The sequence below is a fragment of the Neolamprologus multifasciatus genome, chromosome 11 (genome assembly GCF_963576455.1).
Source record: "Neolamprologus multifasciatus chromosome 11, fNeoMul1.2, whole genome shotgun sequence".
Taxonomy (NCBI): Eukaryota; Metazoa; Chordata; class Actinopteri; order Cichliformes; family Cichlidae; genus Neolamprologus; species Neolamprologus multifasciatus.
In genome coordinates, this window is record NC_140449.1 from 28,511,392 (window position 1) to 28,526,768 (window position 15,377).

At 41.2% G+C, this 15,377-nt stretch overlaps 1 protein-coding gene and 1 long non-coding RNA gene across 3 annotated transcripts in view; both read right to left on the minus strand.

Moving 5' to 3' along the window:
* LOC146508724 (uncharacterized) overlaps positions 1–15,377 on the minus strand; it is a 376,303-nt gene that overhangs the window by 278,213 nt on the left and 82,713 nt on the right. The gene's annotated exons all lie outside the window — the stretch shown is intronic.
* On the minus strand, positions 6,810–14,743 carry nes (nestin). Its single transcript, XM_085178139.1, has 4 exons — positions 13,755–14,743; positions 12,697–12,821; positions 10,900–10,973; positions 6,810–10,235 (listed from the first exon to the last, which is right to left on the minus strand). Exons 1-4 carry the CDS (start codon positions 14,583–14,585, stop codon positions 7,414–7,416), a joined length of 3,852 nt encoding a protein of 1,283 aa, XP_085034265.1. The 5' UTR covers positions 14,586–14,743; the 3' UTR covers positions 6,810–7,413.

A 15,377-nucleotide genomic window follows, 5' to 3' on the forward strand; every position in this document is an offset into this window, starting at 1 on the left:
GGTACACTTCAACTGTGAGAGACAGAATGTGAAAAAAAAATCCATGAATTCACATGGTAGGATTTGTAAAGAATTTATTCGTAAATCAGGGTGGAAAATAAGTATTTGGTCAATAACAAAAATACAACTCAATACTTTGTAACATAACCTTTGTTGGCAATAACAGAGGTCAAACGTTTACTATAGGTCTTTACCAGGTTTGCACACACAGTAGCTGGTATTTTGGCCCATTCCTCCATGCAGATCTTCTCAAGGGCAGTGATGTTTTGGGGCTGTCGCCGAGCAACACGGACTTTCAACTCCCGCCACAGATTTTCTATGGGGTTGAGGTCTGGAGACTGGCTAGGCCACTCCAGGACTTTCAAATGCTTCTTACGGAGCCACTCCTTTGTTGCCCGGGCGTGTGTTTTGGATCATTGTCATGTTGGAAGACCCAGCCTCGTTTCATCTTCAAAGTTCTCACTGATGGAAGGAGGTTTTGGCTCAAAATCTCACGATACTTGGCCCCATTCATTCTGTCCTTAACACGGATCAGTCGTCCTGTCCCCTTGGCAGAAAAACAGCCCCATAGCATGATGTTTCCACCCCATGCTTCACAGTAGGTATGGTGTTCTTGGGATGCAACTCAGTATTCTTCTTCCTCCAAACACGACGAGTTGAGTTTATACCAAAAAGTTCTACTTTGGTTTCATCTGACCACATGACATTCTCCCAATCCTCTGCTGTATCATCCATGTGCTCTCTGGCAAACTTCAGACGGGCCTGGACATGCACTGGCTTCAGCAGCGGAACACGTCTGGCACTGCGGGATTTGATTCCCTGCCGTTGTAGTGTGTTACCGATGGTGACCTTTGTTACTTTGGTCCCAGCTCTCTGCAGGTCATTCACCAGGTCCCCCCCGTGTGGTTCTGGGATCTTTGCTCACCGTTCTCATGATCATTTTGACCCCACGGGATGAGATCTTGCGTGGAGCCCCAGATCAAGGGAGATTATCAGTGGTCTTGTATGTCTTCCATTTTCTGATGATTGCTCCCACAGTTGATTTTTTCACACCAAGCTGCTTGCCTATTGTGGGAGCAATCATCCCAGTCTGGTGCAGGTCTACAATTCTTTTCCTGGTGTCCTTCGAAAGCTCTTTGGTCTTGGCCATGGCGGAGTTTGGAGTCTGACTGGTTGAGGCTGTGGACAGGTGTCTTTTATACAGATGATGAGGTCAAACAGGTGCCATTCATACAGGTAACGAGTGGGGGACAGAAAAGCTTCTTACAGAAGACATTACAGGTCTGTGAGAGCCAGGGATTTTCCTTGTTTGAGGTGACCAAATACTTATTTTCCACCCTGATTTACGAATAAATTCTTTACAAATCCTACCATGTGAATTCATGGATTTTTTTTTCACATTCTGTCTCTCACAGTTGAAGTGTACCTCTGGTGCAAATTACTGACCTCTGTCATCATTTTAAGTGGGGGAACTTGCACAATCGGTGGCTGACTAAATACTTTTTTGCCCCACTGTATGTAACTGTAGATCACAATGTCCCCATGAATTCAAATGATTTCAACGTGAAAACATGCCAACATGATCTTTTTTCTGAGGGATAAATGACACAATCGCAGAAGTGCCAAAACCTGTAGTTCCTCACTCGAAAAGCCTGAGTGTTGTACACTTTGAAGAAATGCAGTCTGCACAACAGATCGCTACATTCCCTGGACACTTTATGAGGTACACATTGCTAATAATGGGATGCATTCTCTTTTGCTTTTAGAATTCCTTTAATTATTTGTGGCATAGATTCAACAAGGTGATTTTAGTTCACATTAACATGAAATCATCAAAAATTTGTACCAAGCAAAGTGTTAAAGAAAATATGCCAGTATTTAATATTGCTGATATATAGTACCAGGCTTGTACAACCAAGTAAATATGTATTTTATAAACCGCAAAATGGATATTTCTCTCTCTTTTTAAATTTTTTTTTTTTTTTAAATTTCAGTACAGTACAGCCCAACAATCCTGGTAATATCTCGGGGTACACTATCAAGCACTAAAGTGATAAAGAGGACGATCACAGCCTGCTTTTTCTGTCAGGGGGTAGAGTAGTGATGTCTGTAATTAGTCGTAGCATTCCTTTTTTCTTACGAATGGGTTTCAGGACAAAAAGACATTTAAATAGTTGGTATGTGAGACAAAAAGGGGATACCCACACAATTGCTCAACCAACCCAACTCAGGACTGCTTGAACTGACCGCAGGCTGTCATCTGGCACGTTCAGCTGGCTTGTCCACAGCAATGATCAGGCGCATGTCTCAGATAGACTCATATTCTCCTGGCTCAAGAGGCTGCTAATAATAACCACACACGCCCTCAGACAGATCAGTCAAAAGTCAAATTGGACAGTCCAGGCATTGTCTGCGAGACATACCACCCCACTTCCTACTGCTGAGTCATGAAGGCAGCCATTTTCTGACTGTAATCATGTCTTTTTAGAGCTTACTGTTCACTGTGTGATTTGAATATGTATAGTAGAAAAAACTATACATGTGATTTTTAAATTTTGTGTTCAGAGTGTAATTTGAGGTTGATCAGAAAATGAGAAGTGAAAGAACCATGACTCAGCTTCTTCCCCTTCCACCTTTTATATGTGTCTCTGTGTTTATGGGGGTGGACCGTCGGGCAGCTAAAGCCTAACTTCATTTCTGCGCACTAACTGAATTACTGTGTGGACATCTGGCAGAAACACACAAAGCTATATCAATAGAGGAACTGAACCACCTCTCCTCTGCCTACGCCTCGTACACCTAACGCTGAACTGGACATAAAACATTATAATATCTAATAATCAACTCATAGAAACATGAAATGAATATGGAGATATGGATGTAATTTGTAGGACTGTATAATTCTTGTATATATGTATAATATCAGATGAGATCACATTAAATGGTTTCTGAAGCATTTCATATAATTTTATTAAAAAGTGAATGGACATTTGAATCTGTCACTTTGTGAAGACTACAATAGCTTCTACTACTATTCAACCAGCTGAATATGAACTCAGAACTACAGGTCGCAACTTTTGCTAATATTGTTCTCGTGGAGGATTAGAGCTTTGATTCCTGTGTCATTCCTGCAGTCTCACTCATCCTAGATTATTAAAGCAACTTGCAGCTGTCAGCAGCAGATTGCACAGCGCGGTGCAACTTCTGTTCTATTTTAACACTGCCTGGAGCCTGATGGTTTGATAGGTAGGGTATGATAGTGATATAATATGCTCAAGAGTCTTTAAGCCTTGTCCACACAGAGATAGATGCTTCTGTTTAGGGCTGAGATGCATATGGAATATTTGTTTTAGAGGAACAAGGTGAAGAAAATGAAGTGTAATACTTAGAGAAGATAAAGAATAGATCATTGGAGTGCAACAAGAACCGAATGACTTACTAATAATATTGGCTTTAGAGGGTCTTATGAGTTAGTCAATGTAACAAAACATAGAAAGTTAACATACTGTGCATGGTCTGATCTCCAGAAGTGTAACAAGAAGTAGCAGCACAATACTGACCACACCCAGCTAAAAACATTCAACTTGAGTTTGCAGTTTGGGTTTAAGGAGTTGGTTTGCATGACTTTAGCTTGTATAAGTGGGGTAGGTTTACCTCAGGAGGTGGAGCAGGTCATCTAAAGGTTGGTAGTTTGATCCCTGGTTGCTCCATTCTGCTCTCCAGTGTATCCACTGAAGTATGAATGTGTGTGAATGTTAGAAAGCGCTTATTTAGACATAACATAGAAAAGGTGAATTGTGATGAGGCACAATGAGGCAAATTGTGTAAAGAGCCTTGAGTGCTCAGAGTATAAAAGTGCTATATAACATGATATATAAGAATTAGTCCATTTACCAGGCATTGTTGTATATGTTAATTAACAGGAAGTTCATGCTGGAACTCATCTCTACGAACGGTTATGTTTTAAGCATTTCGTTTATGTTTTATGTGATGATCAGGTTAGACTAATTGCAAGCAAATGAGCTTTGGTTTCTAAATTATTGTAGCACATTAATAAATTACAGTTATGAGGTCAGTGGCCTGAGTGTTAACGGGACAAATATTTCTTTAGTTTGTGACAATAAAAAAAACAACCGCGTAGAGAAAGTGTTTAAAATGTAAAGTGGGCGAGAGATTCTCTGTTGAGAATCTGAACCAGCAGTTTCACCTTTTTCATTGTTTTATGATCATTTATTCAGCACTGAATAACACAGCAAGACATCTCACAACTGAGCAAGATTCAGTGCTTATATTTATGGTCCCCAGAGAAAAGAAACTATTCATTTTGCTGAATTCATTGATATTATTGATGACATCCTTTGATACTATGCAAGTTAATGCTCTGTGCACATCACCATTTTCCATTTGGGGGATTGATTAAAGATACAATTAAAGGTAGCATAGTTCACTATCTAATAGCAATATTAAATTGATTGTTTGAATTTGAAAAGCAAATTTATGACCTCAGAAAACAGACACTTGAATTTCTTTGGCTTGTGTCTCATACATTTATTTTAAAGACAGCTGCATGTGACACAATGGATGAGTGTTGATTTATCTCTTGCTGGACTTTAACATTGGCACCATCTGTTTACTTAGGCTATATGGCTCATATGTCCATGATGTCTTTCATGATGTAAACGTGGTCTAAAGTGGGAGAAACCTCTTCCTTCCCAGTCTGGCTCTGTAGCTGGCTCCTCCATTATTCATACCAATCAAGAGTAAATCAATGGAGATGGATGGTGGTTAGCAGATGACAACTGGGGCACATGTGTGCAAGTACTAGCACAAAGAGTTCAATTCTCTTATAATGGATTTGTAGAAACACACCTCCCCCATGTTAATCAACAGTGACCAATAATCAATAATTGGTCACAGCTGGACCTTTGGTTACCAGTGTTAAAACTAACAAAGAATTTCACTCAAATTGTATGTATTCCTTTAAGGTAGTTGCCCTTTAGAGAATAAAATTATGGCAGAAATCCAGAGAAAGTACCTGTGGTTCAGTTTGCAAGAAACTGGAACACAGCACAAATTAAACCCACCAGAACTGGCTCGAAAAGTATTTTGTGTTTCTTATGGTCTGCAGGGTACCCAAACATGTTGTAGTTGTGCTGATAACTTACCTCAAACACAACCATACTTCATTAGTAGCCCAGATTGTGATCACTAGGGAGCTTGTTAGTCAAAACTTGGAATGAAGTATACACATGTTGTTGACAGTATGTTTAACCCTCAGCAACAAGGTTTTTCTATGTTAAGCTGCCAAGGAATATAATGATTCATGCTGCCATCAAAAGACAAATCCAACCACGAAGATGAATAGTGGTCACCGCTGATTTGTGCCAAGTCTCTTCAAATCTGAAAACAGAGACAGGCTTACTTTAACTACACAGACACTTGCATATGTGCAACGTCAAAATTTAAAAAGGGGAGATACCAATATGTCACTTTTAATTATTAAACATAATTTGGTTTGTAGTCATCAAATAGCGAAAACTATATGCTATGTGAATAGCTTTTGTAACAGACCTTAAATAATGAAATAAGTGAAATTAATGCACTGATGGGACACAAGCCCAAATCAACTCCATTTAGTGAATGTCTCAGCTTATGTGTAGTTGCTCTTGCTGTTCTCCTCTCACCAGATTAATACATTTCTTCTAGTTTTATTTAGTGACTGAAGAGAGAATGTCTTTGGTAGAACAGCTCTATTGATGGGTGGAGAATAGGAGCATGCCAGACAGCTGCTGTAATGCCATTCCAGCTCTTCAGCTTTGTCATCCTGAATACAACCGTCCGAAGTTTCCTTCCTAACTGAATCTCCCATTGGGCAGATATGGGCAGTGAGGAGGCGAGCACCCACTGAAATAGCCATCATTGTTCGGTAAACTGACTAATGAAAGACATGAGGGGGGTAGGGGGAGTGGGGCGGGGTTGTGAAGGAGAGGAGATGAGGTCATACATTGTTCTCTTTCGTACTTTTCCCCCGGTCGCCTCATGGGATGGCTGCATGCTTGCGGAGAGCCTCGGTGGTGCTTTGTTGTCTCGCCTGCTTCGAGGTCAGCGAAAACTGGGCTGTTGCCAAGTCCAAGCACATACGAGCTTTACTCCCTTCTTCTATGCAAACCCCAAAGGAAATGGAGATGGATGTTGCTGGAAGGCGGCAAGCAGCTGCTTTTCTTGACCTTCTCTTAAGAATAGAGCTGTACTCTAAAGGAAAAGTTCAGCACTTTTGAGAGGCTTGTCTCATTCACATCAAACAGGTTTTTGTTTGATCTGATTTAAACCCAAATAAAATCTACTGGTCATTTATTTGTTATTAGCTGTTGTTGTTGTTAGCTTAATTTCTCATGTTGGATTCTAGCCTGCAGGAAGATTTTATACATATTCAACTAAACATGTGACAACCAAAAGAGAGCTGAGCACTGTCCCTGTCGTTCTATAACGAGTAAAAAAGACAGGCATGTAAAATGAAATGTTATTGTTCTAAAGCAATAATTTGGCTTTCAAGGTTCTGTAAAAATGTGTAAAAAGTTAATAAATTCAGGCGCTAACTGAGTCGTGTGGAAAAGGCTAATAAGATGTTAATAATGTTTACCAAAAACAAACTTGACCATTAAAATATTTCAGTTTAGCTTTAACCTTTACTAGTGATAAGTAGGAGTATATTTACACCAGTGAAAATGTCATGTGGAAATAAATGCATGGATCAGGGGCACTGTGCAAGCAAATAAGTTCAAAAAGACAAAAAGACAGAATGTCTAGAAGCTATTGTTTATTTTGGAACTTGAACTGTACCGCAGTGTATTATATATTTTCATGAATGGAAAAACCTTTATTCTTTGAGACCAGCCAAATACAAACACAACTATCTGCTTATCTAAACTGATTTATGCCATTTTACCACCAGTTATTCATTTTACATGTGTAAAACATGCACCAAGTCAACTCTGGTCTAGTTAAATGAAATAACTCACTAACAGAAACACTAGCTGTCTGTCGTTTCTTTGAATAGTAGCTCGACAAGTAATTCTACCCTTCTGCTATTATTGATTCCCACTAGTCAGTACAATCAGATTAGCAAACAATCAATAAATGCTTTGACTTTCAAATGACATTCTTTGTTCTTTCATCGTGCCGTTCCCTCATGCAAAAGCCCCCAATCTTTTTCCACAGCATGCACACTAATTGACTGAAACCTTTAAACAATTAGGAATGAGAAAAACGTGAAACACGGCAAGTGCTCAGTATGTTTGTAGACAGAATTGGCACATTGGTGGTTAGCGTCACTAAGGAGTGCACCAAGGCACAACTTTGGTTTTAAAGAAAACACACTTTTGACTAACACTACATCTAAAACGTCACACATTTTTATGCTGGTTCCTCTCCAGATGACCACAATTCAGCTTCAGCTTCAGACTCCTCAGAATGAACCAACTCCCCCTCGCTAACATTTCTACCCAACACCTGCTTTACTTGTTTATGCATTTGTTCCTGCTCGCTCTTAGTAGTGAGCGCTGACTCAATATCCACCCTGGACTTGCCGTTAAAGGCATTCTGGTTTTTTGTAATCTCCCAGACTAGGTTGTCAACAAATCCCAGATTCTCATTAGTTTGCTCAGCGGCTTCATTGCAGGCATCAGCTGGTTCACAGGTGGCACCGCTCTCTAAAGAGGACACCCAGAAGTCACTCTTTATGCCAGAGGAAAAGAGACCATTGAGCCCATTGTTTGCTGGATCATTTGCCTTAAAAATACCATTTTCATCAGCTGTACTTTCATTGGGAATCTCAAGGGGCTCCTCCTGGTGTGTAACATCACCCTCATTTGTGGTTTCTGGCACTTTTTGACATTTATCATCATGTTCAATCTCATCCCTGGCTTCAGAATCCTCTCTTGGGTCTCCTAGAACTTCCCATTCAGCTTCAGGAAGCTCCTGGCAATCTTTATCACTCTCATCTTGTTCTTGAGACTGACCGATAGCTTCAAGAGGGAAAGCATCTTTTACCTCATCCTGAGCTGCCATATCCTGCACATTTTCCTCATCTGTTGTCTCGAGTAACACAGAATTTGGATCCACTGAGTTGTTGATTTCTTCCATCTCAGGACTGCTCATAAATTTGCTAAATCCAGACTGATCTTCTGCTACATCAGCATGCGTCACCATGGACACATTAGGCCCACCCTCTTCTTCTCTTTTCTCTGGGGTATCTTTCACTTCTTGATCTTCATAGTGGATGTCCTCTACATCCACAGTGTCTATGTGATGCGTCATATCCGCCAAATCACTGACACTTGGGTTTTCAGAAGTTTGAGCTATAATTGTAGTGGAAGATACAAGTTCATGGTTCACCTTTGTTCCAGTCTCACAGTAAGACACGTCCTCTTCTTCCTCTGTTATCTCACGGTCAGACTCGTCATTCGTGTATAGCATTTGGTCGCCGTCTTGCTGCTGCGCAAAGTGAGCACTATAGTTGTCTGTGCACAGATTTTCTAATTCCTGCTCCACAAGTTTGTCCGTTTCCAACTCTTCGTCATAGGCTACATTTGCAGGTACCATGTGTTCTGTTAGTTCTTCAGTTTCTTCATCTGAATGTCCCTCACGGCCATCTCTGATCCCTTCTTCTGCACTTTCTTTATCATTCACCTGGACAACGTGCTCACTTACAGTTGTACCGTCATCATCATCCCCATCTTTGATATGACTGTAACTCAGATTATATTCATCATCCATTGTTTCGCCCTCAACTTCTTCACACAGATCTTCCATTGTTCCAAATTTCTTTGCCTTGCTTTCACTCCACGTTCCAGTTCCTGTCTCTCCGAACTTTTTTTCCTGCTCACCTTCACTGGACTCACTCTCATCCATGTGTGTCGCCTGAGTGTTGGCATCAGTCTCATCGCTTTTGTATCGGATCAGAGGACGAGTATCAGCCAGAGTGTTATCCTGAGCATAACTGTCACCCTCCACCTCGGTCTTCCAAGACATGGAAACATTTTGAGAGTCTTCATCATCATCATCTCCTTCATTATCAGGAGGTGGAGCGAGCTCTTGCTCTAATGCAGCGTGCTCTTGGTCATCTGCTTGCTTGTCAATCAGGGAAGAAGTCATAATGTTGCCTTGCTGTACAACTGTAGCAAAATCCTGCACAATGCTTCCTTTCTGCTCATTCACTTGTTCTCTTGCTGATATGTCCTCCTCTGGTTCAGCATGTTGTCCTTTTACTTCATCATTTGTAATGCAATCGTCTTTCTTTACATCAGTCTTCCTTTCTATTACACTATCCCATGTATCCATCTCTTCTCCGTCTGGGTATAATTTATCTTCGACATCCATTTGGTTTGTCTCTATCATAGAAAAACTTATTTCTTGTTTTATTTCAGTTGGATCGACATCATTTGTAACATTTTCATCGAAATTTTTATCAACAGCTTGGTTAAAACCGCACTGAGATTCTGGGCTGCTAGGCCTGGATTCGGGTGTCGGTTCGAGCACTGCCTCGGTTTCAGAATCTGAACTCTCCTCTTGAATATGCCCTGTATCTTTGTCTGTACACACTTCCCTTACACATGCATCAAGTGGATCCTGTTGCTTGTATTGCTCTTCAGCTTCCCCTAACAAAGCTACATCCTCATCAGACTCATCTGGGAAACTGCTGGGCTCTTCTTTCAAATTTGCATGATATGGTGTATAGCTCGGTGCTGTAAACTGGTGACGGCCAACTTCATCATTAAAGGATTGCTCAGTGCTGAGGGTAGATTCAACCTGACAACTGACAACTGACTCAACAATTGGCCTTTCATCAGAGCATTTAACATCAACATCGTTCCAGTCTGCTTCCTCGTCCCCTGATGGTGCTTTAGCATTTGTTTCTGGCTCATTAGGAGGCGACAAAGGCTCAGCGTACGTGACTTTTTCACAAACTTCCTGTGGTCTGAAATTTTCAACAGCTCCGTCCTGCATTATTTTTGGATAAGGGGTTTCCCATGTTTCTGCCTTTCTTGCATCAGGACATTTCTCTGAAGTATTTGGTGTTTCATTTGATGTTACAGGTTTTCTACTTAAAAATACAGTGGTAGACATTACTGTTGGTTCTGCTATGCTGCGAATTGATGAGAGAGAAGTGGTTTTGCGGCTAGCAGACAGCTGAGTCTGGTAATTCTTTTTAACCCCTTGAGAACTGAAAACTGCATCTGTGGAAGACAAGAGCGCAGCTCATGAATACACAATGACCTTAGCTACTGTAATAATATTGATGTACAACAATCATTTCAACACGTGTCATTTAAATGTTACTAATGTTCCTGACAGTTTTTCTACATCCTGAGGTATCTCCACACAACATTAGTCAGTGTGTGCAATTTTCTGAGGAAAACTGGCATCTACAATGCGTTATTAAATGTGTATTGAGTATGTGTATTGTGTGTTGTCAACCGGGTTTGGACACTAATGGGGAGATATTGATCGCAGTTTTCTTTCTCTGCTGTCTAAGTTACTGGAAAGCAAAGCCATATGGCTCAATAACCTTTGGGGACTGTCATAGGTTGCTTGCATTACAAGACCCAAAGTGCCTACCTCAGCCCTTTTAGTCAAGCCCCCCCCCCCCCCCCCCCCCCCCAGCACCAGTCTCCAGTGAGACTAACGCGATTACAACTGAATCAAACTTGTCTCCCTCTCTGAGGAGCCTTTACTTAGAATAATTTCAGCTATACTTTGAGAAAGGATGCGTTTTAAAGTAGTAAGAAGAGTGGACAAAAGCAAGAGGATTAATGTGACGTGCTGTGGTTCTAAACAAGCCAGAGGTAAAATCAGTGGTGATGATGCTGCGGATGTGTTAATACAGTTTACTTTAATTACCTGTGATGGAAATGTTTCTTGGCTGATTTAACACAGACACGTCTCCCCTCAGGCTTTCACCATCCATCAAAGCTCTGTGGAGATAGACAGCAAGACACAATTACGTCCTGAGGTTCCAGGATAAGATTTGGAGGATGCAAACATGATGCTGCACATTAAGCTGTGGGTGGGAAGAGGAGCGAAGGGAGACTCTAGCTGTTCTTAAGCAGAAAGAAAAGACTGAGGTCTGTTGTTATGGTAATGAAGGAAAGGCAGTGCCATTGAGGAGCCATCTGCAGTGCACAAACCTCCTCACATACACAACAACAGAGGGGACTCTCATGAACACACATACGATGACAGCAGATTTTACAAGCAGCCCATGCAGCACTAATACAACTGTTTCCATTCTCATGTTTGGATCACTGTTGTTTCCATTCCAACACATACTTAAATAATTAGCTCTATTACAAAAGAATTTCTTCTTTTTGGCATAGCATCACAATTGAACATGGTATAAATGACATTCAGATTTGTCCTCTAGTAATGTCCTGTCTCCATCTGCTCCCCTACGCTGTAATTCTAGACTCCCATAGCTGAGAAATTGGTAGCTTCTCACTAAAGGGTGAGGGTCAATATTTTGAGGGTGGGGTGGGGACGTGGGCTATAGAGCTTCATAATGGATAAGTTACTCAGTTCAAGGCAACAGAGGCTGCTGCTTCAAAGAAATGACCTTCCAGACAGGCTGTTCCCTCGCCAGGCATCTTTTCCTTTGTCAGTTACTCTAACTACTGGAAGAGACAACATATACCCTGTTACTGAGCTTCTAAGTGGGTTAAATTAATCATGCAACTCATAGTTTACATGGTAAACTGAGCTAATAGCTAAGCTGAATGCAGTGGAGTTTGAGTCAGTTTGCCATTCAAAACCTATTTAAGTAAATCTTTAAATCATATTTTTTCCACGTCAGTTTGGTTCATTCTTAGAGTTTTGCAGGAAAGCAAAAACACTGATTGTTTTATGCATTAATAACCAATTTACAGACAAAGACTCTTTCTGGAAACTGATTTTGGAAATATGATAATTTAGCCATTTAGTGAGATTCTTCGAACACCTATCAAAAACACATGAAGCTGCACTTGCCTCTAAGCAAGTCAAAATCAACTGCAAGGTGCAGCCCCAACTGTCTGACATCAAGCAGCTCAGTGTTTCAGATCACCCTACCTGGTAAAGCAATATTGTTTTTACATTGCACTGTAAAGCACTGATGTTTTAAAACAGCAACCTGAATACAGGACGTCTAAGTCAATGCACAGGCCGACTTCTTAAAATAGAAAACATATCCAGATCAGTCTAATGTTTCATTTTAAATCACAAAGAGCATGAAGCATCTTCAGCCACAGATAATACAGAAGGAAGGGGGGCTGGCAGACACAGCATTAGACAGTCTCTTTATTAATAAATAAAACAGAAGACCTTCTGCAAACTGTGTGAACCTCATGCAATAGTGGCATTGAGAAATCAGGTAGTACTGCTGATGAAACAATGGCTCACAATAAATTTGACAGAGATAAATATGATAATTTTGTAACCACTAATCTTATATTCTGTTACTGAAGCACATAAGACAAACTTTATTTCACTTTGAAAGATACTCCATGTGCAAAGTAACCCATGGTTTTGATACATTACACACTCATGAAAAAAATAGTAAAAAAAATTTCTAAGTACAGTTTAGCTTCTACTTCTACTATCAGGTAGAAAAACAAGTGTTAAAGGTGCTTTAGAATTGACAGTGCAACGGGCAGTTCAGTGTACCTGTATGTTGCTACTTCGAGACCTAGAGACATTTTCAGCTGCATCAGGCCTCGGTTCTCCATTATGATATGATCGATCTGTTGACCAAGCTCATGCTTCTCCACCTCTAAGGCCTCCAAGTGCTCCTGCCAAAACAGGAAGCAGAAGAGGAAAAGGAAGAGGTTAAAAAAAGCATTGGAAAAGAATTCAGCGTTGTGCTATAGGAATAAATCTCCTTGTTCTTTTGCTTGTTATATGTGGTGGGTTGTTTACAGGCTTTTATTGTTACTGCATCTAAGTTATTCAACCTGTTTTACTTATCACACTAGCGTGCTTTTAGAGTTACACACTGTTACAAGCAATATAACCGTCTGCTAGTGATCTGGGACCTCAGTGGGAGAAAAAGCAGCAATGCCATAAAAAGTATTTAGTGTGGGTGCTTCACCCCTCAGACCTAACTGTGACCCAGAACTAATCCCATCAACCCCAGCCTATAAATATGTAGCCCCCAGTTGCTTTCATAACCAAATGTGTTCATTTCATCAGCATATAAAATGTGGATGCCGAGGGAGCAAAATCCCTGGGGAGGGGGGGACTCATAAATGCTTCGAAAAGCCTTTAGTGGAGCGTCTTGCATATTTTGCTGGAGGCCTTGAATATTTCCAGGAAAATCTATATTCAAATAAAATGTATCTAGTATTCTTGTTCTTTTTACTGAGTACTTGATCTCTTAGGACATGGCTAGTCAAATGTAGTGACAGTAGATATCCACAGACTCTATTTTGTCCAGCTGTCACGAGTCTGCCAATTATCACATGTTCAAATTCCACTGTGGTTTGTCCATTTGTTATCTTAGACTGTGACATTAACCACAATGACTTATTGCATATTTCACAACCAACACCCAATGATTTTGTTGGCATTCTTTTCCAACCAGTCAGAAGTTGCCTAATGTGTGAATATGCGGAACAATTTTCAGTTTCAAAGGGTAATAATTGGATTGAATATCATGTACATTCAACTATTGCAACTGTTGTAATAACTGTTGCATCCCAACATGTATGGATTGTTTCACTCACCTGGAGCTGCTGCATCTCTTGGCTGTATGTGTCTGTCTGCTGGGCAACAGTTTTCTCCAGATGCTGTCTGATTTCCTGAGCTGAGATGATCTCCTTCTCCAGGGCTTGGAGCTTCAGCTGGCTCTCACGTTTCTCCTGGCCCACTTGGGTCAAACGGCTCCTGGCCTGGTTAAGTGACTCCTCTAACTGAGTCAGCTGGCCCTGATAGGCCTCTGCTGCCTCCTGCCATGCTCTGGTGGCACTCTGAGAGTATTCATGTCCCAGCTGAAGGAGATTCGGTGTATGGTTGCCCTTTTGAGAAAACGTGTAAGATAATGTAGCTCTAGAATGGGTCAGTGTGGCTTCCAGGTGGGCTACATCCTCCCCATGTGTTTGGATCAGGAGTCTCATCTCATGCTCCAGCTGGTTGACCTTCTCTCTAAGCCAAATCTGTGCCCTCTGTTCCTCCTCCAACTCCTTCCTGCTTTGCTCCAGCTTTGTCTTGGCCTTCACTTTTTCTTCAGCCTCCCTCTGTCTCCACAAGTCCAGCGCTTGAAGTTCCTCAGTCAACTTGCCAACTTCCAGCTCTGTGAGGACCCTATCTGTCCAGACTGCATCTACTTCCAGTCTTGCCTGCCGCAACTCTTCCTCCAGGCCTCTTCTGCGTGTCAAAGCACCTTGATTATTGTGTCTCATAGCTTGTATCTCCTTTGCAAGCAGCATGTTTTCCTCCTCTAGGAGTTTAACTCGGTTCAGGTAGGTCCCGAGTCGTTGATTTAGGTTCAGCATCTGCTGCTTCTCCTCACCCAAGTGGTTGGTGTGGGTGGTCCTTTGTAAACTGTGGAGCTCCATGTCAGTGTTAAAAAGAAGAGATATGAAAAACTGAAGCCTCACTCAAAGGTATGCTGATTAGAAATTGGCAACTGACTATATCCCTGTATCCAGGCCTGAGACAGCGTGTGTGTGCGTGAGAGTGAGGCTTCTGGGAGACCCCTGAAATGTGACTGCCTGCAAGAGGGTTTCCTTTCATACTAGGATTAATGAAGGGGCCGGGCACATGGACAAAAGGGGAGGGGGATGGAGAGGGAGGAGACTCAAGGCTGGAAAGGGAGAGGAGGGGAGAGGAGAGGAAGATGGATGGAGTGACTAAGTGGGATGAAGGAAAGCAGAGATGAAATGAGATAGAGGGTTGGAGTAGCAGGGGTGGATATAGCAGTGAAAGGGCAGAGAGAGAAGCAGTGATCTAATTTATAAAATTAACTCTTTCACCACTGGCACTTTTTTCCAGCTGAATTTGAGCTGAGCCATGGAACCTTCCATACTTCCCTCTCCTCTGTATCCCACTTTATTAGGAATTTAAAGCTTAAAAGGACTCAGTGTCAATACGTTTTTAGTTTAGACTTCACAATATTAAGCAGACTGAAACAAGTGATCTTGAAAACCCTAACCAACAGTTAATACCCATTTTTCTTTAAATAAATCTGACTAAATTCACAGTGACGTGTATGAATCGTTAACCCTGATAATGCAAAAATAATATGAGCTTATGAAATCCATAACCTTATTATGGAACAAGGAAGATCAAAGATAAAATGTGTGTGTAAGCAAAAGTCGAATCAAGCTTTGGTTTGGTAACTATGAACT

Bases quoted from the DNA above. Each gene is read 5' to 3' on its own strand.
- nes (XM_085178139.1), bottom strand. From the start codon at position 14,585: ATGGAGCTCCACAGTTTACAAAGGACCACCCACACCAACCACTTGGGT. The intron at 12,822-13,754 runs GTGAGTGAAACA...CTGTTTTGGCAG, and splicing joins AAGAGATGCAGCAGCTCCAG to GAGCACTTGGAGGCCTTAGA. The intron at 10,974-12,696 runs GTACACTGAACT...CTATCTCCACAG, and splicing joins CTCGAAGTAGCAACATACAG to AGCTTTGATGGATGGTGAAA.